The 26,173-nt window shown below is 52.0% G+C and overlaps 1 protein-coding gene across 2 annotated transcripts; it reads left to right on the forward strand.

The window, feature by feature from the left end:
- Positions 1-5,077: 5,077 nt before the first annotated feature.
- IL17D (interleukin 17D) lies at positions 5,078-24,641 on the forward strand. 2 transcript variants are annotated; one of them, XR_006214623.1, is made up of 4 exons: positions 5,162-5,213; positions 6,012-6,307; positions 23,268-23,822; positions 24,093-24,641. XR_006214623.1 is itself a non-coding variant. In XM_042978083.1 (3 exons), exons 2-3 carry the CDS (start codon positions 6,018-6,020, stop codon positions 23,584-23,586), a joined length of 609 nt encoding a protein of 202 aa, XP_042834017.1. In that variant the 5' UTR covers positions 5,078-5,213; positions 6,012-6,017; the 3' UTR covers positions 23,587-24,641. The 2 variants fall into 2 exon arrangements, 1 of the variants encoding a protein (XP_042834017.1); XM_042978083.1 differs by having other exon boundaries at positions 5,078-5,213; positions 23,268-24,641.
- Positions 24,642-26,173: the final 1,532 nt, after the last annotated feature.

Consider the following 26,173-nt stretch of genomic DNA (forward strand, 5'->3'; position numbering starts at 1 on the left):
AAAAATTTTAAAAAATAAATAAAGTGCTGAAAGAAAAAACTCTGCCAACCTAGAATTCTCTTGCAGTGAATATATCTTTCAAGTGTTAAGGTTAAAGACTTCTCAAACAAAATCTGAGAAAATTAATTGCCGTAAGACTAGATCTATATAAGAAACACTTTATTTCTACAGGCTAAAGGAAAATTATCCTAGAAAGAAGCATGAAAAGCACCAAATAGTGACTATTTAAAACAACAATAGCAATGATTTGTGGGGTTTTAACATATATAGAGAAAAAAAAGACAATAGTTTCTCAAAGATTAGGAGGAAATATTCATCAGATTGCTCTGAGGTTACTATATTGTTCAGATAGTGGCAAACTGTAATAAATCAAAGATACGTATTGAAGTCTCTAGAATAACAACTGAAATACAAGAATTTATGTTTAAAAATAGAACAAGAAACAAATATAGAAAGAATGATAAAAATCACCATCTCACAACCACCACAATAGTAACTGATTCAATAATCAGTTGTTCTAAAGCAAGTGGAGGAAAGTTTGATGAGAACAGTATATTTACACGGCCTCAAAGTATTTCCCCACAAATTACTCATTAATTACAAGACGGAAAAATCCTAATTTTGGATAAATTTGGTGGACACCCTCAACTTGTGACCAGAATTAATACCACTAATAATGGGATGAATTAAAAACCATGTGTCTCCTGATGTGATGCTGAGAGTGCCCAAGATTTCTTAGTTGATATTCTTCCCCAAAACACCTAACCTGAACCTACTCATGAGGAAGTATCCCAAATTGAGGAACATCCCCAACATCACTGGCCTGAACTTTTCAAAAATGTTAAGACCATGGAAGACAAGAATGTCAGAGAAACTGCTCCAGATTAAAGGAGACAGACGTGTCAACAAAATGTAGTGCATGGTCCTTATTCAGATCCTGGACTGGGGGAAATTTGCTCTAAAGGACACTGTAGGGATAGTTGGTTATATAGGAATAGGTCTATTAGATAATATGACTATTAAGTATAAAATTTCCTGGTTTTGATAATTGCACTGTGGTTATATAACTGAATGCCCTTCTTCCTCAGAAATACACACTAAAGTATTTTGGAACAAAGGGTCCTGATATCAGAAAAAAATACAATGATAAATGTGGGAAAATGTTAATAACAGATTTGAGTGAAGGGTATATAGAGTTATTTGTAGTATTCTTACAACTTTTCTATAAACCTGAAATTATTTCATAATAGAAGTTTTTTAAGCTAATGAAAGATAAAACATAATAAAAGTACTTGATTCATCCAAAAAAGGCAGGAAAGGAAAAATAAAGGAATAAAGAACAGATGGACAAATAGAAAACAAGTAACAGGATTAAACCCAATTATATTAGAATTTACACAATATTAGTAATTACAAAAAAGTAAACCCAATTTTGTTAATAATTATATAATTAGTAAATGCTAATTATACTAGTAATTGTTACATTATTAAATACAGTAAATGTAAGATTACACTTTCCAATTAAATGACAAAGCTTATCAGACCGGAGTAAAAAATAAGGCCCTGGGGTGCCTGGGTGGCCCAGTCGATTAAGCATCTAACTCTTGATTTTGTCTCAGGTCACAGATCTCATGGTTCATGAGTTCGAGCCCCAAATCAGTGCAGAGCCTGCTTGAGATTCTCTCTGTTTCTCCCCTTCTTGTTCTCTCTCTCTCTCTCCCTAAGTAAATACTTTTTTTAAAACATTTTTTAAAAGACCCAACTACATGTTACTTACAAGAGACACATTTTATTTTATTTTTTAATGTTTTATTTATTTTTGAGAGAGAGAGAGAGAGAGAGACAGTGTGAGTGGGGGAGGGGCAGAGAGCGAGGAAGGGAGAATCTGAAGCAGGCTCTAGGCTCTGAGCTGTCAGCACAGAGCCCAACGCAGGACTTGGGCTCATGAACCTCAAGATCATGACCTGAGCCAAAGTCCGATGCTTAACTAAGCCACCCAGGCGCCCCACAAGAGACACATTTTAAATATAAGGCCTCAGATAGGTTGAAAGTGAAAAGATGGAAAAAGATCTATAAACATCAATCCAAAGGAATAAGGACTAAGGCAGTGCTCAAGTATGTAAAAGGGTGCAAAAAAATCTAATAATTGGATAAACACAATTGACTGACAATTATTGTATCATTTCAACCTTGTTAAAACTTATCGCAGTGAAGCATTGGAGATAAATACCCAACTGGAGTAAGTTGAGCAGAAAATGGGAAGTGCGGTTTTGGAGCCAGAAAATAAAGACAGCTCAGAACATTTTGTTATAAAAGGAAGCAAATTAGATGGTTGATAGAGTGGGAACTGGGGTCAAGGGTTTATGAAATGTATCAGGAGAGGGCAGGATATATGAAAGTGAATGCAAGTAGGTCAGTATATTTGGTGGTAGAGTAGGTCTCACCTGTGTGTGTGCAACATTTGGTGAGGAGGGACGTGGGTAGTAGAGATTTGAGAGGAAATGTGAGTGATCTTAGTAAAAGGGAATAGGACTGGTAAAATGTAATACATGTGTGTGTTGAATGCTAATCTGGGATTTGTGATCAGAAATTAGAATTGAGTCTAGTCAACCAAGTTGTAGGGTTTCCATGGAGTTGGGATTGTGAGCAAATATTAAGAGGAAAAAAGGGGCAAGGGATCGTGTTTGCAACGGTGTGGTAGCAGTGCTGAACCGTGAACTCTAGACAAGGAGGGAAGGTCTCAAGAATGGGATGCTTAGTAGAAAAGTGGTAGGAGGTAGGTAGGTAGAGGGTAGATACAGGACCTGATGAGATGAACGAATTACAGGAGTGGAGAAAGGAAGTGAGTGTCAAGGAGTAGGTATTTGAGACCATACGTTGGCATGTGGTACAGTTATCGGTAATGATGATACCTGGAGTAGGACAATACGACAGTTGAGAGATAACGGGAGAAAAGATCATCGGACTGAAGGTAGGCATTTGGAATCAACTGTGTGGATGTCAGAGGTGCCAGGAATGATGAGCAGAAGTCCCGGTAGATCCAGGGGTAACCGAGAAGGTGGCGGCAATAAAGAGAACCGGTGGGAAAATGTGACAGTCCTTTGAAGGAGGGAAGAAAGCCTGGGGAGGTAGGTACGTCAGCAACCCACGAAGCTAAGCATGGACGCGGCCGGCCTCACGCTGGCTTTTGGAATCATGGTGCCTACAAGTTTTTCCCAACAGCTCGGGTCTCTTGGAAGTTGTGGCTGGTGCTGGAGTGGCTGAGTGAACGAGGGGTAAGAGGCAGGAGCTGAAAATGACTTGAAATCATCCGTGACTAGAAGGAAGGTGACATCTTCAGTAAAGAGCACCAGAGAGGCATTAATTTTTAAGGGAACGTGAGGAACTCGGTTTTGAGCATTTTGTTGTCTTTTTCTCACTTTTCTTAAATTTGGATTAAAAGGAAATTTTTTTTTAAGACTGGCTTCCTCATGGTGCAACACAGAGTCCCGGCACGCCACAGGAAGATCATAGCCTTTTTGTTGTTGTTTTTAGTTTTGTTTTTAATGTTTACTTTTGAGAGAGAGAAACCGTGTGAGCGGGGGGGACACAGAATCTGAAGCGGGCCCCAGGCTCCGAGCTGTCAGCAACAGAGTCCAACGCGGGGCTCAAACTCGGGAACTGCAAGGTCGTGACCCGAGCCGAAGTCGCAGGCTTGGCCCACTGAGCCACCCGGGCGCCCCTGGATTTAATTAACATGTTTATCTCACACGTGCATACACACACACGTGAGGGCGACGACGAAATACCGGACGAAACACTTCGCACCTGTGGCTCGATTCTCTCAACTCTGTCTAGTCTCACAAAGATGGGTTTTATGTTCTATCGAGCAGGTGAGTGTTTTCAGGTGAAACAGTTGGGAAGTAAATATTTTCTCATTCCGAAGTAGTCAAGGGAGGAGAAGAGAGGTTGACATGTTATCAAAGAATAGAAGGCATTTTATTGAACAATACACAGAATTAACAGTCTGGCACAATTAAGTTGTGTCACCTTGCGCACGAAAGGATGTCGTGATGAGACACAGTGAGCGTTTCCAGGAAACTATTGTGATGATGGTCTCTCTCGCTCTCTCCTACAGGACTCCCACAGTTTTTATCAAATACAAAATAAGCAGCATTTGAGTACAGATCTTTATTCCCATTTTACCAGAAAAGGTAACAGAGAACACGGACACTTTATCTGCCAGTCCGAAAACAAAGTGTTTTATAACCTCAAATGTTTACTCACCAAGGGCTGTAAATGGCTTAAATTGCTTAAAACGGAGACTTCGGTGGGATTCTTGGCAGTAATTCCGAAACTCTTCGGTTACACAATGTTCAAGGCATGTAAAAGGGTTGTTTTTCTACACAGCATAACTGAAACGTAGTTTAATCAAGTGGACAAATTATCCCGCAGACAACCAGGGTAGTCAAATACCAGAGCTTCAACCCCTTCAGGGAGCCATCAACTACCTCTTTTCTACACTCTGTTTTCATTTGCGAAGGACTTCTGTAAAACGGCCATTGACCCATTAGCCTGCCACCCAAAAAGCATCCTTTTGTAGAATGAACAAGTGAGCAGGTTTTCTTGTGTTCTTGGGGTATCTAGTGCCCGCATTTAAATACTTTTGTTTTCATTTACTCACAGAATATTAGGCTTATTTTACAAGACCACGTGCACGTACAGGTATCACGGAGCAGGAATTCGGCAACAGCGTAACAGACCAGGGGATGCCCACTCACAGATGTAAACATACAAGTTGGGTTACAGATTTAGTGCTTTGATTTTAGAGTTGCTGGAAGAGGCACAGAAGGTTCGTTTCATGAGTGCTGACGGGAAAGGCAGTACGGCCTCCCACCCTGTGAAAAGGAGATTTTTTGATCGCTAGCATAGTTATTTCTTAGAACTACGGAGTCTCGGAAGAGGAAGTCGTCCTCAAGAGGAGAATCCTTCTAGGTTTCGGCTCATTCCTTTTCCAGACGGTCCGTTCTGTCCTCGGAGAGCTTTCATTGCGGGAAGAATCCTTTCGCCCTGCGCCGCAACCTTTCTCCCCTAACCCACTTTCGAGGCGCGGGGGCTTGCAGGCCGGGTCCTTCCTTGCGGGCCTCCTTCGGCCGGGCCGGCCACCCCGGCCCCTCCTCCCCGGCCGCCGCGCAGCACACGTCCCGGGCCTCGGGAGCCGCGACAGTCGCCCGGTGCGAGTCGGCGCCGCCGTCCTCCAGACGGCCGGGGCCGGGGCCGGGGGCGGGGGGGGGTGGGGGGGTCCCGGGCTCGCGGGCTCGCGCAGTCCGGCGGGGGCGAGCGCGCGCCAGTCCCCGCCGCGGTCCCCGGTCCTTCGACCTCGTGCCGCCCGCCCGTCCCCGCGCGCCTGCCGACGCGGGGGAGGAGACGCCCGAGGGGGACTTCCCGCCGCCCAGTCCGGTTCGGGGCGGGGGGGGGGGCGGCCCGCACCCCGGACCCCCCGCGCCGGCCCCTCCTCGGCCGCGCGGCCCCCGCGGGAGGGAGGCGGGCGGATGACGAGGGTGTGGGGGCGTGAGTCTGAGGGCGGCGGGCGGCGGCGTCGCGGGCCGGCCGGGCGCGGCGAGCGGAGCGTCGAGGTCGTCGCCGCCGCGGGGGGATGGCGCGCGCGGGGGTAAGCGGCGCGGGCGGCCGTCAGAGGCACTCGCAGCCCAGCGCGCAGCAGCCCGGCAGGCACACGCACACGCGCACCCCGCAGCCGCCCCCCGCGCGGCCCCCGGCCCGGGGCGGCGGCGGCGGCGGCGGCCCGGGGCGCGCGGGCCGGCGCTGGGCGGGGCCCCGGGGCCCCCTGGGGCGGCGGGCGGGCGGGGGCGGCGCTCGGGGGCCCGTCTGGTCAGCACCCATCCTCCGGGCGGGCCGCACGGGCCGCGGCGCGACGGGGGCGGGGGGCGGGAGGGGGGGGCGGGGGGCGGGGGCGCCCACCGGCTCCCAGACCGCGGCGGGGCGCGGGCGCTGAGCGGCGGCCTGTCTCGCAGGTCTGGATGCTGGCGGTCGGCGTTCTGCTGGCGCTGGCGCCGGGCCGGGCGGCGGGCGCCCTGAGGGCGAGCAGACGCCCGGCGCGGCCGCGGGGCTGCGCCGAGCGGCCCGAGGAGCTCCTGGAGCAGCTGTACGGGCGGCTGGCGGCCGGCGTGCTGGGCGCCTTCCACCACACGCTGCAGCTGGGGCCGCGCGAGCAGGCGCGCAACGCGAGCTGCCCGGCAGGGGGCAGGCCCGGCGACCGGCGCTTCCGGCCGCCCACCAACCTGCGCAGCGTGTCGCCGTGGGCCTACAGGTGAGCGGCGGGGCCCGGGCGGGGCGGGACCGGGCAGGTGGGGCGGCGCGGGGCGGGGCGGGCGGGGCGAGGGCAAAGCGAGCGGGGTGGCGAGAGGGGCGGGGCGAGCGGGGCGCGCGGGAGGCGGGCAGGTGGGGCGGGGCGGGGCCGGCGGGAGGCGGCGGGTGGGGCGGAGGGCGCTAGGTGGGTCCGGGGCGGGGCGGACGGGGCGACGAAGGGCAGGTGGGGGAGGGGGGGGAGGGGCGGAGCAGGTGCAGAACCTGGGTGGGGAGCGGTTCGTGCCCACAGAAGCCCTGTCGCCTCCCTGGGAGGAAACCTGCTTCCCGCTCTTTACCGTTTCGCTATAGGGTGTGGAACCGATGTTTCTGGAGTACCTGTTCTTGGCCGGGTGCGTAGGTCGATGGGCTACGCGGAGGACCGAGCCACGTGGTTCTTCATTAAGTTTTCCAGCGCTCTGTACGGCAGGCGCTTGCGTGGAAGACCTGGCGTGGCGGGCCACAGACAACTCTGGAGTGCCCGTGGCGGTCCGGGCGCTGCTGAGCGTTGAACCGTCAGGGGCCCATCCTCTGAGAGTGTAGTCTAAGGGAGGAGTGGGGCTAATTGGGAAAGAGACCGCCGTGCAAGGCAGCACGTGACTTGACGTGAAAGCCACAGAGTGGGACAGTGTCGAGTGGTGCGGGCGATCGAAGTGGCGTTGGACATGGATGCCGGGGAGTGGCCGTGATCCCGAGATTGGCCCGGTAGAGGGGTCATGTCGGAAGAAAGGCGCAGCGCGCGAGGCGGGCCGCGGTGCCCTGGGGCCTGAGCAGGGAGTAGTGAGGCCGGAGCGTGTCCAGCGCGCACTTACGACTGTCCTCTTCCCCGCTGTTTCGGCGGACTGTCGTCGCCGTCGAGGGGCTCACGGCCAGCCGGACACTGCCACACGTGGAAGAGGCCTCAGTGAAAGAGCGAGGACAAGGGTGGTCCCGACGGAAGCAGTGGCTGATGGGAAGGGGGAAGAGCCTGAAGAAGCGCGAGGGCGGGTGTGCTTGTGCGTGGCCGGCAGTGGCTGCAGAGGGAGCGGGAGCTGGGTTCGGCCTTAGGAGCAAGGCCGCCAGGCCGAAGTGCATCCCGTAGGGTGTGTTTCGATCGATCGGGGAGGTCGTGTGACGGCTTTGTGTTTTGGGAAGCCCTCCCTGATGAGGGAGGGATGGGAGGGGGAGACGCCCGACTAACGCAGCAGCGCAGTACTTCCGGCAAAAGGCAGTTAGGGTTTGAACTCCGGCGGTGGCAGCGGAGAAAGGGAGACTGGGATCCATTAGAAAGATACTACTTACAGAAGTGAAAGTGGCAGGATCTGATGGACGCTGATCACACGTGGGAGTGAGGGGGAAGGAAAGGGTAGAACTAGTGTAATGCCTCCAGGCTCTAGTCCACACAGCTCTTAGGATGTGCAGAGAGACGCGCCTGGGTGGCCCCACCGGTTAAGCATCCGGCTCTTGATTTCGGCTCAGGTCACGGTCTCGGGGTTCATGGGATGGAGCCCCCACCAGGCTCCATGCTGACAGAGTAGAGACTGCTTGGAATCCCCTCTCTCCCCCTCTCTCTTTCTCTGCCCCAACCCCCCTCTCTAAATAAATAAAGATAGATAGATAGATAGATAGATAGATAGATGAGGGGTGCCTGGGTGGCTCAGTCGGTTGAACGTCCGACTTTGGCTCGAGTCATGATCTCGTGGTTGGTGAGTTCAAGCCCCACATCGGGCTCTCTGCTGTCTGGCCCACTTCAGGTCCTTTGTCCCCCTCTCACTCTGCCCTCCCCTGCTCACACTCTCTCTCAAAAATAAATAAGAAACCTTAAAAAAAAAAAAAAAAAAAAAGATGTGCAGAGAAAATGTAATGATTTTGTCTGAAACCAAGCTAGGCCTCTCCAAGCCTCCACCTGCTGGTCAGTGGGCCTACCTTCTCCTGGCTACTGGGCAAAGAACCGAGTTCCCTTGTGGCTGAGCTCCCTCCCACCATGGACGGTGGGCCCAGAACCCCACCTCCTGCCTTCATCATCTCTTCATTCACCTGACGCCCTCAGGACACACATGTTGAACCATTCATTATGGTGGCTTCATTCCCTTGCTTTCCCTCTTTCTTCCCGCCATTCCCGCAGCCCAAAAGGGTGGACTTTTATATCATCCTTCTTCCTCCAACCTCATGTTATACCTTTGATATGCTAAATAGCATTAAAGAAACTTGGAAGATCTCTCAAAACAACAGCTTGGCTTTTCCAGACAGAAGTGCTACCTCTGCATTTTTCTACAATGAATTCTAATCTCTCCTGGCAAATAGATGCCTCCCAGACTAGGCTGCGGGCCGAAAGGCAGAAGCGTAACACACAGCAGTGATTTTTCAAGACCTCTTGTTGGGCACGCCCCACATTGCTGGCTTGGACTGTTGATGGTATTTAACCAAAATGGAAAAAGTGAATGAGGAGCATTTTTTGGAAGGAAGTAAACTCAGCACTAGGCCCATTGAGTTTTATGTGCCCGAGAGGAGCAGATGCGTGAATGACCACGTGGCCCGCAGGTGGCAGGCCAAAGGAGAGATCGGGGCTGGAGCACGGGTCAGGCGCTGTCAGCCCTAGAATTCTGCAGAGTACGTTAAATTGAGTCGTCCTTACTACCTTTCCTGGGGACTGACACCCGTGTCCCCTAGGAAAGATCCAGGAGCCGCAGGGAGGAGGGAATGGCTAAGGGAGGTCACGGACAAGAGCAACACACGGCATGGAGCGGTCCTGGCCTAGGCCGCCCGGGTCTGCCCGTGGAGCCTTTGTGCTGTGCGGAGCCGGGGAGCGGGGGGGTTACGTCTGCGTCAGGTGGCTGGTGGCATCATCTGCGTTACTTGTCTTACTGTTAGCGACGGTGACGCAGTTGCTCCCCCGGGGAGCAAACGGAGGCTCTCCCCCTCGGAAGGAAGGACAGTCTTCGAGGGATGGGCACTGGTCAGGACTGCACGTTGCTGGGTGCTGACGCAGGCCCGGCCTTCTCCCGCCGGGAGCCGGCTCTGCCCTCCTGGCCTCCGACCACTTCCCGCTGCCTCCTGAGTCCCTGGGAAGCCTGGGAGAAGCAGTGCACGGGAAGCTCCAAAGCTCTTGCGTGTAGAAGGCGTGTGGAAGGATAGGATCGGTTTCCTCGTGGTGTCGTGGTGCCGGTGTAACCTGGGGGAAGAGTGCGCTCCCCGTGCAGCCGTGAGCTTGGGATTGGAAGTGGCATTTAAGGCTAGAAACAGAACTCTTGAGGAGGATGGACGGGAAACGGACCATCGGTCAGAGGTATTGAAAGGCACAGAAAGGACCACTTGGGTGGATACGGTAGAATTTAAAACAGAAATCTGGATTATAAGGTGGCTTTTTACTTTCAGCGGGGATGGATCATCCCACAAATGGTGTTGGGACAACTGAGTGACCAGCTGGGAAAAACACGGTTCTATCTCACTTCCGTGTACAAATAAATTCCGAATGATTCAAAGATTTAAATGTAAAAGTACAACCACAAACACGTAAAAAACACGGTCAGTTATATTTACAGCCTTGGAGTGGAGCGTTAGAGAGTAGCTCACAGACCCCCAAAGCCGTAAAAGACAAGACCGATAAATTCAGTTACACAATTATATGCCATTTCTTCTTGGCAAACAAAAAGTAAAATAAAGTTAGAGAGATACAGAGGCAAACTGGGAGACGTAACCCACGTCCCAAAGGGCTCCTTTCCTAAAAAGTTCCTGTAAACCAGTGACAAAAATGTGTGCTGAAACAAGGAACAGAAGCTGTGGCTGGTTCCTGGGGAAGGAGGATCGAATGGCAGTCGTGTGGAACACCAAGAGATGCCCAATTTCAGGCACCGTAAGTGAAATACATATTAAAACAATGCTGAGAAAACTTTATTTCTTTTGGGGGTGCCCGTCAGGCTCTCTCGGCAAGGCGGGGGAAGGCATTCTCACACCGCCGAGGATATGAATCGGGACAAGCGGGTATTAGCTATCCACATTTCAAATTCGACCCAGGAGTTCCATCCCAACATCCCCCAAAAGGCAACTAGTTGGACAAAATGCCGTAAAAACAGCCAGAGAGAGGAACAGGGTGGCTGCACACCCGCCTGAGGCGAGCAGCCCATCACTGCACACAGGCGGATATGGCAACGTGCAGTGCAGTGAGGACGGCAGGCTGCCTGCGTTTGTGTGCTAGAAGACAAGCTGTTACATAACATATGCACATATAAAGTGGTACTTGAAAATGTACACACACACACACACACACACGGGGGCCCCTTTGGAGCCTGGTCATCATGGTGCCTTTTGGGGGGGGAGCCTGGAAACTGGGGACAGAGAGTAGGAAGGACTCCTACTTTTCACTCCTTTGTTACCTTCGAATTTTCTGCCATGTGCATGTATTTTTTATTTCAAAAACATCTTAATTTTTAAATTGAGAGAAGAAAGGGAAATTCTCCAACTGTGAGGAAAAAGCAGATAGTGAAGAAACAAAATTCAGCAGGTAACAACGGCCTTCGATGTGGGGAGAGCACTGGTCTGGAAAGAACTGCCCTGACAGGCCGTAGGGCTTCCAGAGGAGGCCCCGAAGATCCGATGGACCCCTGGTGCCCCCACAGCCGGGCTGTGCTACGTCTGAGGACCCAGGCCTGGACAGGGCATGAAATCGGCCCAGGGGACAGGCATTAAATGGTAGAGCCAGGGCCTAACCCGGACCTCTGATTCCATTCAGCCCATGCTTCCCATCAGTATGCTAGTAAGAAAAGCAGCATTCAACTTCCAGAATATAAAAATATCTTCTCATTTACTTTGTGGCATCATGTTTGTTTCTCTTAAGCTTTAGAAACAAAATGCCAAAAATAAAATCCATGTAATTGCTCATTAAGCTTTTTTCAAAGCCAAATTGACATAGTAAGAAATATATTGGAAGAACATTGAGGTTTATTAAGGTTTAAGGTACACATCACTCATTTACGTTGAAACCTCAAAGATAAACACCCACGGATACTCGAAATAATTTTTAAGTTGTTTATATTTTTCAATTTGGGGTCGTGGTCTAAAGATAGCTTTTCTCTAGGATAGGAGTCATGCACAACAATTTAATTTTAAGCTTTACTACTTTTCTATATAACTCTTTTCCTCCTGGGAATTTAAGAGACTGCACCTAAATTTATTTGACAATAACTCCAGGATCAGAGGAAGGGCAAGGAAGAAACGGAAAGAAGAAACAGGGGGAGTAGGAAAGAAGAGAACAGGACACTGCGCGGAGGGGGGGGGGGGGTTGGGGGAGCGAGTGACTTAGAAACAGCCCACATGGGGCGCCTAGGTGGTTCAGTCTGTTAAGCTGCAGGTCATGATCTCCCGGTTTGTGGGTTCGAGCCCCGCGTCGGGCTCTGTGCCGACAGCTCGGAGCCCGGAGCCTGCTTCAGATTCTGTGTCTCCCTCTCTCTCTCTGCCCCTCCCCCGTTCATGCTCTGTCTCTCTCTCTCTCTCTCTCTCTCTCTCTCTCTCTCTCTCAAAAATAAATAAATATTTAAAAAAAAGAAAGAAAAAGAAAGACAGAGGCAGCCACCACCCTGGAGCTGGAAGACGCGGTGAGACCCCCAGGGGGCAGATCCTTCCCGCGGGTGGCAGGGGCCGTGGGGGTGGGGGAACAGCCGAAGGAGAGTCCGACGGCACCCGCACCCGCGCCAGAGGGGCTAGGCTGGTATTTTCCCGTGCCCGTGCAGAACCCGAGTTGGCCCCACTCCCTGGTTCCAGAACTTTCAGCAGGTGACTTTCAGGAAGAGGGGCACGGCAGCAGCAACAGCTTCCAGCTCACGCGTGGGTCGGGCGAGGTGACCACCGTCCCCTGGGCCAGACCGGCGATGCCCATTTCCGGGACGACCTTCACGTTCCGGTCGGGCGATCGTCGGATGTTTAGCAATGGCGCACTTGGGAAGGATTTTCGTCGGGAAAGGTTGGAACGGGAAGCGTATTTTCGCCTCCCCCGCTGCAGGCCGTCGGGCCAGCTGACCCCAACCGTCCCGTCTCCCGGGGCGGCCACGGCAGAAGCGCTGGCGTCCACCCCAAATCCTGGCGAGCCCGGGCGGTGCTCGGAGCGCAGTCCCCGCCGCTGGCCCCCTGCCTGCACCCGGCACCGCCTTTCACACCACTTTCCCCTCGTCGTGTCGCTTTTACAAGCGCGAAAGGAATGAACGTTAACTAGAGAAAGAAAAGTTGGGGGTGTGATGTTGAAGTTATCCCCGCTGCCCTCAGCCCCCTTTTAAGATGTCATCTTTCTCTCAAATGCCCCTCTCCCCCGGGGCACTCGCACGTCTGTGTCCCGGCACTAAGAGGGTCCCCACGGGGAGGGGGGGGCCACGGCCCGGGACCTCGGCGGTGCCGCCGCGCCCACCGTGACCGACAGGGGGCGGCGCCGCGCCGACCCGCCGTCTCCCGCGCCCGGGACCTGGCTTCTTGGGGAGGCCTGTCCCGGGCGATCTTTGGAACTGGGGGCATCCTGTTCCCCCAGTTACTCGGTCGTAACGTTTCCCCTCAACAAGTTCACTTTTGCTGCAAATCTTCCGGTTATTCGAATGGCTTAAGAACCAACTAGAAAAGCCTGTCTGCCTCCGAGGGGTAGCTGTACGTGGTGCGTCCGCACGGGTGCCGCTCGGCGCACGACGGGAAGGGCCGGGGAAGGGCCGGGGAGGAGGGGGGACAGAGCAAGAGCCGCGCCCCCCCTCCTGCCCGGTGGGGGGGTCTCCATCACAGCGGGCAAGGCGGCGGGGGGAGGGGGTGCCCTGCTCAGCAAGCCCCGTGCTGTAGAGAAGGAGCCGCAGCGCCTCGTTGAAGAAATGTTGGTGTTTGCCCCCCAAAAAGCTCTTTATGGATAAGTGACCTTTGATTCGCCTCAGCACCGCGTAGATTTTTTTTCTCCGAGCTACTCAATACTGCAGGCTCTACTGCACCTATCACTGCTTCCCAGGGTAAAAATAAGAGCATTGTCACGGAGCATTGTCATGGGATTAAAGTCTCTCTTTCTGAAAATAGATGCGCTCGTGGTTTTGCTTTGATAGTTATTTTCTTCAACTGCCCGGGCTTTGCTCTGGCATTCTGAGAGCAGCCAGGGATGATGATAATATTTCATCCCATCGTCACCTCTTCCAAATTTCCTCACCTGAATAAAATGTCTGTACCGTTAATACCAACAGAAACATTGAGCCAAGTCCTGGAAGGAACACACATACCACGAAGTGAAATTCCTTACCGTGTCTGTCTTCCAGAAATGACACATGAAGATTTTGAAGGACAGTACCCTGCTCACCAAATTAATGAGGTCAAAGAGAGTGATCTACTTGAGGACTCTTCCAGAATTAAATAGAGTCTAAGCTAGTGTTTTGATGTAAATTATTCCTCGTAACCAGTGAATGGCAACAGCTGGTTCGTTTCAGATCAAGGTGGGCGCCACCCTTCTGCACGCAGGAGCTTCGCCTGCCCCGAGGACGGACACATCAAAGATGGCTTTGAACCCAAATTCTGCAGATAGTTAAGCCACCCCGTGGGCATGAGCTATGTTTTTCCTTTGAAGAGATATTTCCCAGCTGCACTGAATGTGTGGCATCTGCCGTGACAAAAGAATGAAACCCTTTGAGCAGTTCTGGCCCTCATTCTGATTTCCCTTTCTCCCCCTTCCTCTGGGAAAGCTTTTTCTCTAAATTGTCTTCCACATTCTTTTCCAAGCCATCACTGTCTCTCCAGGCTTCCCTGATCGCCCGGATGAGCAGATTTGACGTGGCGTCAATGGATTTTCTGGTTGTAGATTTAGTTTACCGACTACCCCCCTCCTCTCCCCTCTGCAGAGCAGACTCGCGCAGCTGCAGCTGGCCTGTGCCGGCAGGCAGCGCGCGGGGCTGAGCTAGGTGAGCAGAAGACTTTGGACAAGCCCCTCGCCCTGTGGGTGCCTCAGTTTCCTCCTCGAATAAAGGGAGAAGACGGACAGGCGGAGCCCTTCCAGGTTCCCAGCAGCCCGGTTGGCAGGAGAGCCGGGTCAGTTCTGGAGCCTGCCTCGCTGGCTCGGCTTCAGGGCCGACCCCGATGCCAAGTTCAGGATCACAGCGAAGTTAACCTCAGTCCCCACACAGGGGCAGGGCTGACCCCTAACTCTCCTTGGCCGGCGAAGAGGGCCAGGTGAAGCCCGCTGGGGCTCTGCCGGCATCAGGTGCCAGGTCAGACTTTGCTCTCCCAGGCCCATTTTTTCCATGTCCTCTTTCAGGAGAAATGCACAACTGATGTTTCCCTGGAGGGGCCAGAAGAGCATTTTCCAGAGTTCCTTGGCAGCATGCGTTGAAGATCTTGGCCCTCTCAGGCCTCGGGGAATGGAGGCGGGGGTGCAACTCAGGCTGCTGGCCACAGCTTTCCAGTGGAGGGAATCTGTGGTCCTCATGACCCCGGCTACTCCCTGGCGGGCGAACAGAGCCCCCCCCCCCCCCCCCCCCCCGTAGCAGCTCCGGGCCTTGTCACGCACCATTCTTTCCCCCATGGTCTCATAACCACCCCCTCCCGGCTGTGGGGCTGGTTCCAAAGGGAAACGGCAAGGTTGGAAGGTTACACAAACCCCATCTCAGTGACTCATTATCTCTCTTAGACCTGGAGACGTAATGGCCTCTGCCAGGGCTGCATTCTGGAATTATCTAGGGGGCTTTAAAAAACTACCAACACCCCGGCCCCACGCCGGGGCCGTGAACTGCAGATCTCTGGGGTGGGGGAACAGTGATCACTGGTTCCGGAAGCTCTTTTGTGTGTCTCCGGCGAAGTGCAAGTGAGACCTGCACACCATCCTCTACAATGCCAACTGCTTGTTGGGTGAACAGTGACCTTCTGCATTAGACTCCTGCAACTGGTGGGATCATGAAATTTGGGAAAAGGCAATCATCCGGTTGTTTGCCATCAACGCAGTCAATCTACGTATGGCTAACCACCTCCCGGGGATGTTGCTGACTTTGCTGACGGTCGGTGTCCCCACTTCAAGTGAGCAAGACGAGTCACTTGGGCAGCTTCTCGGCATGTGGAGCTCCTGACTCAAGGGTCAAGTGTGAGAATCTGTGTTTTGAACAGACTCCCACATGGTTCTTATGCAGGTGGTCCGAAAACCACGGTTTGGAAATTCTTGCTTCTGCCTTCTCTTTATTGCGCATCTCCCGGGCAGAAAGACGGGTATTTTTCAGAGGAATCTTAGCTCTCAGGAAGGGAAGTTGCTTATCCTCAGCTTTCCCTGAGGGCTGCCAGATGTCTTTGTATGACCGTGGTTTCAGAAGGTCTTGATATCTGGTAGAGCGAGTCCCCCTCCTTCTTCTTCAAAATTGTCTAGAGTATTCTTGGACTTTTTCTCTTTCTACGAATTTTAGGATCAGCTTGTCAAGTTCTAAGAAAAATCTACTGGGATTTTGCTTAGAACTGCACTGACTTTCCAGATTAATTTGGGGAATTCTCTGCTATCTCAGAAACTCCATGGATTACGGGTGTCCTTTCTAAGCAGAAGACATTGATAAAAAATAACACATTAATAGTCCTGCCATCAAGAAGCTCGGGGAAGTAGCCCGGATCAGACCCATCCACTCGACCACAAAGAACCAGGCAGGGGCCATGACTTGCCCAATGTCACTCGTCGGTAACTAAATTGGGCTGAAATTTTAGGTTCAAGTCTCTATTGACTCCATCCCGCCCTTAAAAAAGTCTATTGAGCTGAACTCATTGACCTTACGATCTGGCAAACCATGACCCCTGAGGCAATTTCGTTTGCACTTACGCCTTTTCAGCCCTTGTGGGTCTCCAGTCTGAACTGGAGAAGGCATTTTCTCCCACTTTGTACCTGGGTTTGGGGTCTTGGAATGGCTGTGAAGCAATCATACTGAGCCTCTGCTGTTTTGAGATCAAAATAAGTCTATGTCTCGCAAAGCGGGAAGGTGAGCCGTGCCGGCCGGTTTGTGCCAGTAAATCCCACGGCTATACTTGGGCATCAGATAGAGCGCAGCGCGTGGCTGTGGTTCTGTCTGCTAGAATGTACTCATTGTTCTCCCGGTGGCAGTCCTCGTGGAACCGCTTCGAATTGTTTCCTACCGAGTTCAGGGTCCCAGGGGCAGTGCTCTTTTCTGTCCCCTCTGCCACTTACATTCCTCTCCAAGCTCAGTTTCAATCACCTCTAATCATCCCTGGAGGACTTGTCCTTTGTTCTTGGATTAAGCTGGGCCAGCTGTCATTCGCTCAAGCCAAGCTTCACACGTGGCCCCAGGGACACTTTTGGATCCGTCAGAGGGGAAAACTTGATTTGTTTCAAGTATGTTCCCGTGCCAAGCTTCCACGGAGCAGCATGCAGAAAATGTGAAGACAAAAGAATTATTGCCTACGAGGAGGCAAGACAGCCGTGCGGGGTTCTTGCTGGATTGCATTTCCATGTTTGGTAAGAGAAGAGGATCCCTGTTGGAGTTTCTTCTGTCTTGTTTTTGTGGCGGCTTTCCTTAACCAGGAAGCACTCCAAGCTGATAATTTCCTCAGAGTCTCGAGGCAGGAGGTTGGGGTGACAGGTTTTGGCTTCGTGTCTGTCCCCTGGCCATCTGAGGCTTCCAGACCTTTTCTCCTGACCTCTTTTCCCTCCCCCAACCAGTGTCCTTCACAATGTGTCTGTCTTGAGCTTTTTGTCTTCCACGGTGCTTGCTGGCGTCGATACCTACAATACTGGGTGTCAGGGGTGCGATATGCATCGTATCCCCTCCTTTGGTAGCTAATTTCTACTTTAAGAGAAACCTCCTGGTCATAAAACCACGATTTGAAAACCATCAGTGCTTACGCCTTCTTACTATGTTTTGTGTCCCACTTACCAGGCAGAGGCGGGGGCAGGCAGATGTCTCTGTCACAATGCCTTAGCGCAGAGGTGTTACTGTGACAGTGGAAATTTCAGTCTGGGGGGACTTGCCCGGTAGGGGGGGGGTAGATATTTTGTCAGATGAGCCGTCTGACCATCACAGCCATCAGGTGAATGTCAGTTCTCCCGTCATTAACAGACGGTACATGGGTTGGTACATGGGTTGGTACGTGCGCGCTATGGTGCAGAGAAAGACAAATCCCAGTTGTTTGGAATCGAAAGGGATGTTTGATGCCCCCAGGTCACACGAGCATTCCAGAGGAGGAAACTGAGTCTGAAGAGGCTGCCCCAGCCTTGATTTTGTCCTGGACTTGGGTCTATGCCACTATCAGAATGATCTCTCTAAACATCCACTGATCATGTCTCTACGTGCTTCGGGTCCTTGTGTGGCTTCTGGTGGTCTGGAAAGTAAAATCAGACTTTTTGCTCTGATCTTCAAGGCTCCTGTACCCGTCACATTTCTTATTAAATCTTCACCCCCTGCACAGTTAGGCATGCACTCCAGCTGCAGCGACCTGACCTGCTCGCAGATTCCCACCCACCTGGTCTCCTGCTTTCCTGCCCTGGGGGTGGGTTGCTCAGCACTTCCTCCCCCTCCCTCGTTCCAACTCAGCCCTCCTTGTTCTCTAAAGCCACCTCGGACTTCCCTGGCGCAGTAGCCTTGAGCCACCCGCACGTTCAGGGTGGTCTGTGGGCTTTGTGTTGCTTTGGGGGGCTGGCTTGAGCATTCATGGAGGGGCCGTACCCTCTCCCAGTGCCCACTTGGGAGCTTAAAAATTCTGCCGAATTAATAATCACTACAGACCTTCCATTTGGCAAATTCCCAGGGCACTGTGTAACTTCACAAGCATTTAGCACTATTTGTGTGTGTGTGTGTGTGTGTGTGTGTGTGTGTGTGTGTGTGAACAATCATGTATTTCATGTGTATCTCGAAAAGATAAGGACTCTGTTAAATAAAACCACACAGTACCATTAACACACTGGAAGTTAATACTTCCCTGATATCTTCTAATATTCAGTCAGGTCAAAATTCCTCAGTTATAAGTATTTTTAAACTTAAAAATTTTTTCTCTGTATTTTTTCTGTTATATTATTTAAGTCTGTGTTTTGAAATAGTTTCAAACTAACAAAAAACATTTGTGAAATCAGTACAAAGAATTCCCATGTACCCTTTACCCAGATTCCCCAAACGTCAGCATCATAACTCAGCAGAATTATCAAGAGCAGGAAACATGCATTGATAACAGTACTATAATCTGGAGACCTTATTCAGGGCAGCCCACCAATACCCCCTTTCTGCTCCAGGATCTAACCCAGGCTCACACGTTGCCTCTGGTGGTCCGGACCCTTTAGTGGCCTTCAGCCTGCAACAGTCCCTCAGGTCTTTGTCTCTTGTGACATTGAAGAGTGTGGTCAGTTGTTTTGTTGAATGTCCCTCAGTTTGGGTTGGATAAGTTTTTTAAGCAGCCATAATATTTCATCCAAAAGGAGACACTGCAAGTAGAAGGCTGCTCGACTCACGACTGCACCGAGACAGCAGGCGTAAAGCAGGTCAGCGACACCCCATGCCCGGGGCTTAGGTCACTCTACTCAATGCTCTTTTGGGTTCCTCCCTTTCCCTCTCGGAACAAACATGTGCTGAGTTTCCCACATTCTGTATGTTGTTGGTCATATCCTCACGGTGCCATTTCACGTGTTCCTCTGTCCCTGTATTTCCAGTAAACCATCCCAATCAACTCCAGTTTTTGACCAGCCCCTCTAAAGCATCTGCCTTCCTTGGCTCGGGGAATGCCACTCCTGATTCTGGCAATCTCGACAATGAGACATCTTCTCCCTTAAAAGTTGGCTTTCCCCTACTTGGCAATCAAAAAGAATGAAATCTTGCCATTTGCAACTATGTGGATGGAACTAGAGGGTATTATGCTAAGCGAAATTAGTCAGAGAAAGACACATATCATATGACTTCACTCATATGAGGACTTTAAGACACAGAACAGATCAACACAGGGAAGGGAAGCAAAAATAATGTAAAAACAGGGAGGGGGACAAAACATAAGAGACTCTTAAATATGGAGAACAAACAGAGGGTTGTGAGAGTGGGGATGGGCTAAAGGGGTAAGGGGCCTTAAGGAGTCTATTCCTGAAATCATTGTTGCACTATACACTAACTTGGATATAAATTAAAAAAAATAAATGTAAAAAAATTTTGAAAAACTGAAAAAAAAATCATACAACTAAAAAAAATGTGGTTTTCCCTATCTTTCATTTTGTCTCTCCATACACTCCCCTGAATGATCTTACTTAACCATTAACTATATGCTAATAATTTAAAAATCTCCACCTTCAGCCAGTGTCTCTCTCAAGGAATCCAGACCATCTCCTACCCTGTAGTCTGAAAGATCTGTCTGAAATCCCATCTGATTGGATCACTTACCTTTTTAACATCCTCCCCATTGCCTTCAGGGTCCAATCCAAATTTGGCCGTGAATTGGAGGCCTCTTAATGACCCAGGCTCCATAGATGGCTCCAGCCCATCTTATAGTTCCCCGTCTAGGCCGTGGTTCCTAACACCGACTTAGTCCCTCCACTGTAGGCTCTGCCCTGTGCCCTAACTACCCTTTCTCCCCTCTTCATCTGGACGAATCCACCCAGGAACCACCTTTGCTGGGAAGCCTCCCCCGCTGCCATGGCTGGATACACCCTCTAAGTGTGTGTGCATTTGTCTCCCCGGACGTACAGTAGATATGTGTTTCACCTACATCCTCACTGTCCGAAACGTCACTGGCACTCAGGTGTTGACTGAATGCTGAAGGTGACTGGAGACGGTACAAATTCCTTTTCCTTTGAACTTTAAGTTACGGTCTCATATGGACTTCAGGGTATGAAGGACAGGAAGCTGTGTGGTCCAGACCCACTGTCACCAGCTCACCAGCCACCGAACTCTTATTCTCATGCTAGGCCACAAGGATGAGTAGAAATAAGGCCCCGGCTCCTCCCTCCCAGGGGAAGGCGTAGAGAAAGTGTAGCTCTATCTCACGGGCACCCAGTGTTAGGAGGATGTGGGGCATAAAGAGGTTAACTGACTAAGGGAATTGGAAAACTTTTAATGATTTGAATTGGACCCTGATATGGTAAGATTTGAGTCGACACTGGTTTGGGGGCGAGGGCATTGAGCAAACGCTTAGCTGCGGCACCTGCAGGGGGCACTCTGCTTGGGGATGACGGGAGGCTGGGACGCGCCAGGGACGAGACACGAAGGCTGGAGAGGTGTGGGGACCGCGTGGTGCAGGCCTCTGAAGGCAAAGCAAAGGGCTTGGACTCTTCTGGACACGGACCCCCATAGCTCACCCGCGTACCCCAGTGAGGGGTGGGAATGAGACTTCACAGAGGAGGCTGAAAAAGCTGGAACGTTACGGTGGACAGCTTCATCAGTCCTCGCGAGGGGAGAGCTCACCATGTTCCAAAAGCTCCTGATGGCAGAACTCAGGAAAGAGTAGTGATAAGAAGCTCAAAAAGTCTTTTTCAGCTACTATCTTTGTGTTCATGTTGGAAGGAAGGATGAATAGACAAGATCGGTGTAGTTTCAGTGTCGGGGCCTCGGAGATCACTTGATTGTGCAGACGGCCCCACCCTGCCCTGCTCCTGTTTGCGGGTAACAGATTTATCAGCTCTCACCCTGACTCTGCCCGGGTAGTTCGAGAGGGAAGCGGAAGGGGTCTGTGACCGAGCGCTAAGCCCCCAGCAGGGACACCTGTGTCTGAGGCCCCCTTGCTCCCCGTGATGCTGCTCCCGTTCTTCTGGGCACCCCAAAGGGGAGCCTTGGAGTCACTGCTGACTTCTCCTCTGACCCCATCCTCCACATTCAAACAGTGGCCGCGTGCCTGTAGATGTCCCTCTTGGCTTCAGCAGGCTCCAGTGGCAGGTGGGCCTGGGTCCTCTGGTGTAACGGTCACCCTCCTGCTCCGTGGCACCCTGCCGGTTCCTGGGCGCCCTGGCCTCCTTTCTGTCCACGTGCAGCAGGTGCCGTCCAGCTCACCCACCGCTCTGCGCTCTGGGATGCACGGCTCCCCGAGTTCCTTCGGACTGTGTAAATGGCACGTAGCTGGTGGCGAGTAAACTTGCTGCTGCGTGAAGATAACCGCTTCTAGACCCTTCCCCACCCAATCATGCTTCAGTCCACTAACGTCCAAAGATGTTGGATCCAAACAGAAGAAGAAACCCATGTCCTTTCCTGACACATCTGGAGCCACCCACCCTCATCCAGCCACTGACCGAGAGTTGACACTTGCCTCACCGACACGAGCTTCTCGATGGAGAAGCCTCTTGGCCAATCGGTCTAACGATCCCAGCACTGCCATGCTTCAAGTCCATTCAGGCTTCCACCCCCCCACGCCCCCACTCACAGCCAGCACTGCCCGTCTGCCCACCTTTTAGCTCCTTTCCGAAAGAAACCCTCAGCTCTGTTCTTGGACATCCCACTACTCGCTCACCCGCCCCCACTTCTCCTAAGCCCCCTACTGCCCGTTCTTTAATTGGATGGTCCAAACATACTTCTTAACCGGAAATTTCTTAACTTTGTGGATGAATTTTAGTCATTAGCAGCGAGGACCTATGAGAGAACCAGTCCAGAGGGGTTTCCATCTGAACGACGTACAGCTGTGCAAACTCTGCAGGGTGAGGGCCAGCTCGGGCCACTGTCCCTCCCTGTGCAGCCACACTCCGCTCTCAGAGCACGTGTTAACAAAACCCGGATGAGAAACCATATACACCTCGAGTTCTTGTCTGTAAAAACCTTTGGGTACACCTCATTTTTAAAAGCTTAGATCATGGGCCCCTTTGGCACGGCACACTGGGGGGCCTCCTGGGCTCGGCATGTGGTAGGGCTACGAACGTGTGGCTTGAGAGGTTAGAAGTCATGGCTTCTGACTCTGAGAGTTTAGGGTCCCTAAGACTCGGCTCCAGAAGAGGAAGAAACATTCATAAGAGGACTGTACATGTTTTCAATGGGGAGATTAATGGAAGTGAGAATTTGGGGTCATAGCAATCCCCTGTGTGAGGGGATATTAGGGAGGGGCCCTGGGTCCCCACTAGTGACCAGATGGCCTCTTGGCTCACTGAAGGGGATGATGGGGGGAGAGGGGTAGAGTTCTGTCTGAAGGTGCTTTTTTTTTTTTTTTTTTTCCTCCCAGGGAGCCATCTGACTCCGCCAAGCCCTAGACTCCTCTGGCATTGTGGCAGCAGGCTGTTTTGTAGGTGTTGACGTTGGTTCTTGGCGTCTGACCAGAAAGTAGGGAGCCTTGGCGGAGGATGGAAATGATCACATTTAAACCGGCGTTCATTTCCCCAATGTTCCGGGCTGGCCAGGCTGCCCTCCCCAGTGCGGCTTTGGCCCCTTAACAGAGGAGGGCACACAGACCCTGACAGACAGATGGACACAGGGCCTACCTTGTGACCTTCTGGACAGGTATCTCCAGCAAAGGCCCATGGCTCTGTCAGAGCCCGGGTGGCCAGTGTCTGCTCCTTGCAGAGATGGCCCCTTCCAGGAGACCAGTGTGGGCAGGCTACCTGGGGCTGCAGAGCCCGGTGGCCGGAGGGGAGGCAGATCTGGGGCCTTTGGGGACCACTGCTCTAAAGCTCAGGGCTGGAAGTTGTGGCCAGAGGCACAGAGGCTGTTTCAGGTTCTGGTGGGTGTACCGGTCACCTGTACAGGCATTAGCGTGAATATATACATTTTCCTTTTCTATGTATGTTAGCGCAGACTCTGAGAGCGTTGTCAAGGAACGGCCTGAGAGTAGCTATAAACCCTGTCTTCACCGCTTGACATCCGGTGGACTCACACGGTTGACCTGTTAGATCGGGGTCTCGCGTGGACGCTAACCGCCTGCCAAATTAACTGCCGGCCCCACCTTTCTTCCTGCCCCAGTAACCAGTGGTCCCCGGGCTTACCCGTCCGAGGCCGAAATCTTTTGGAGGCTGCCCTCTCTGCGCGCGTCGTGTGTTCCGTTGCCCCAGGGCACGAACTGAGCCCGCGCCCTCTTCCCTGCAGAATTTCCTACGACCCTGCCAGGTACCCCAAGTACCTGCCCGAGGCCTACTGCCTGTGCAGGGGCTGCCTGACCGGGCTCTTCGGGGAGGAGGACCTACGTTTCCGGAGCGCCCCGGTGTACATGCCCACCGTCATCCTGCGGCGGACCTCGGCCTGCGCGGGCGGCCGCTGGGTGTACACCGAGGAGTACGTCACCGTGCCCGTGGGCTGCACCTGCGTCCCCGAGCAGGAGAAGGAGGCCGACGCCGTCAACTCCAGCATGGACAAGCAGGGCGCCAGGCTAATGCTCGGCCCCGGCGACAAGCCGGGCCGGCCCTGAGGCCCTTGCTGCCCGAGGCCCGCGTCCCCGGGGCCGCCTCCTAGGCGAGCAAGCGAGGACGCAGCGAGCAAACGGGACGCGCCTGCGCGGGACGGGCCCTCGGCCCAGCCGGCCGCCCTCCCACCCCCGCTTTCCTTCCGGGCGGAAGCAGCGGGGCGGCCAAGGCAGGCTGCCGGAAGTCACCCCGGGGACGCGACGTCAGGCCGGCGGCGGCGTGCGGCCGGGACCTGCCCAAGGTGGCTGGAGGCCGGGAGGGGAAAACGTGCGCCGGCGGCCCTCGGGCTCCGGGCCTTCCCCAGGGGGAGGGGTGACCCTGCGGAGCCAGGTGGTAGGTGGTGCTTCGGAAAGGCAATTGCTTTAAAAAGGTGGGATATGTACCTACCTTTTTATTCCACTGCTTTCAACGGAGGAAAAGCTATTTTTGTAGGAGTTTTGAGCAATTATATTAAGAACTTTTTACGTCACGTGTATTTTCTAACCATTTCGTTTTCACTTGCTCTGGCAAGATTTTTTCAGAAGCACGATGGGAATCTTCAGATAAACTTTTTAGATGGCGCGGTGGCCGTCCCCGGATTCGGCCAGGCCCCAGTCGCTGACCACAACGGAACGGACGGGGCTAAATGTGACCCGTTTCCGCTGAAGGTCCCCGCAGGCTGCCGCGCGGAGGACAGGGAAGCCCCGGGGCTCCGCTCGCCGCCCCCAGGCCAGGGGTTCCAAGGATCTCAGACTTGGTTCAGGAGCAGATTCATACAGCTGAACATTTGTTTTCGCTTTGAAAGTAAGTGGGGCCAAGTAAGAGGTGGAGGGATGAGGCGAGAGGTAGAATGTGGTGTCTCTGCCACGTGTCAAGAATCCAAGTCTCAGTTTCAGGGCCTCAGGAACTAGCCGAATGGGAGAAGCGGGCCAACTTACGATTCCCGGAAGTCCGTATTGGGGGCCTCTTTTCCCCACCCTGCGATGTGAGCTAAATCCATAGTCTCTTCTGTAGGTTGAACACCATTATTTGTAAAAGCGAGAATTTCTTTTGAAATCATTAAAGCAACGGTGGATGAAGGGTACGTTGGCCGCGTGCGTTTCTCTTGGGGCTCGGCTGGTTTCCAGAGGAAGCTAACAATCTTCACTTTATCTTAATTCCGTGGTTGAGATTTAAATTAAGTCTCATTTGGTCCTTGAAAGATCAACTGCTCCTGCAAAGTCCATCTGTCTTCTCTTCCGTGACACCCCAGCCAAACCAAGAAGTGTCTTTCGCTCTCAAGCTTCAGGGGCTGCACGAATCCTGGAGCTTTAGCTTCCTAGTTGCCGAGAATCAGCCTTAGTTAGATCTGGAGGGAAGGTTCACAGAGAGAACTTTCCACTTGTGCTAAATAATGACGGAAGTTGTACATGAAAAACACATTGCTGAGCAAAATCCAGATTTTCCAAAAATTCAGAAATTCAAAATTGAAAGTGCTAGCTGTGGACAGTTCTAGACAGTCTGGGAATTTCTTCTCCGTTCCACCTCTGAAGCGGTGGTGAACGTGGGAAAAAAAAGGTATCCCTAGTGGTAGTATATCTGGAGTACGTTCTTGTCCAGAAAGCGGAAGGTTTGGAGCAAACTTTCATTGCTAGCTCAACAACATCAAATTCGTAAGTTAAAAAGTGCTTTTCAAACCACTGGTTTGGGTAATTGTTCAGTCACTGCCACTGCTGGGTAACGTTTTCCAGTTACTCCTCAAATATAAATAGTGCAAACATCAGAGGAGAATAAACATTTGGAGAAAAGATCACGATTTTATTGTATTATTAGCTTACCTAAACTTAGCTTGTGAAAAGGTAGCACATTCCCAGTGGAAGAAATTAGCTTTCCATTCTATAGAACCAGAAAAGCAACCTTTCTTTGTATTTTTTCTCTGAATGGAATATTCATACACTTAATATTTCTCGAGCACTTGCCGTGTTCCAGGTACTGAGCCCCTGGGAGATACCTGTAAGCCAGGTGCAGTCTCCACCCCTAGCGAAAATATAACCGGCACTGGCTCTCCGAGCAGCTGGGTGTTTGTGGGCCACTCCTCGCAGGAAGCGCTGCCCAGTGAATCTAAGCCCCATTTTCCCCACTGATAATGGGTGGTGCCACCTCCTTGGTCACTGTGAGGACGGAACACCATTTGTAAAGCGCCTGGTACGGTGCCTGGCACACAGGAGGTATTAGAACATATTGGCCTCAATGACTTACAAGTGACATTAAAAACAAGCATCAGGTCGGGGAGCCTGGGTGGCTCAGATGGTTGAGCATCCGACTCTTGATTTCGGCTGAGGTCACCATCTCATGGTCGTGAGATTGAGCCCTACCTTGGGCTGGGCACTGAGCGAGGAGCCTGCTTGAGAGTCTCTCTCTCCCTCTCTCTCTCTGCCCCTCCCCCATGCACGTGCATATGCACACACACTCTCTCTCAAAGTAAATAAACATTGAAAAAAAGATTTTGACCATGTTTTAAAAAAATACCAAGCTGTTCTTTCTCCAGGTTATGTCTATTGCTTTAGCAAGTATGTATCATTAAAATGACTTTTTGTGAGGCTCCTGGGTGGCTCAGTTGGTTAGGCGTCTGGC

Source organism: Panthera tigris, chromosome A1 (assembly GCF_018350195.1).
Source record: "Panthera tigris isolate Pti1 chromosome A1, P.tigris_Pti1_mat1.1, whole genome shotgun sequence".
NCBI lineage: Eukaryota > Metazoa > Chordata > Mammalia > Carnivora > Felidae > Panthera > Panthera tigris.

What these genes read in the sequence shown, in the direction of transcription:
- IL17D (XM_042978083.1), top strand. Translation starts at nt 6,018, where the DNA reads ATGCTGGCGGTCGGCGTTCTGCTGGCGCTGGCGCCGGGCCGGGCGGCG. An exon ending in GTGTCGCCGTGGGCCTACAG is followed by an intron (nt 6,308 to 23,267) that starts GTGAGCGGCGGG and finishes TCTTCCCTGCAG; the next exon opens with AATTTCCTACGACCCTGCCA.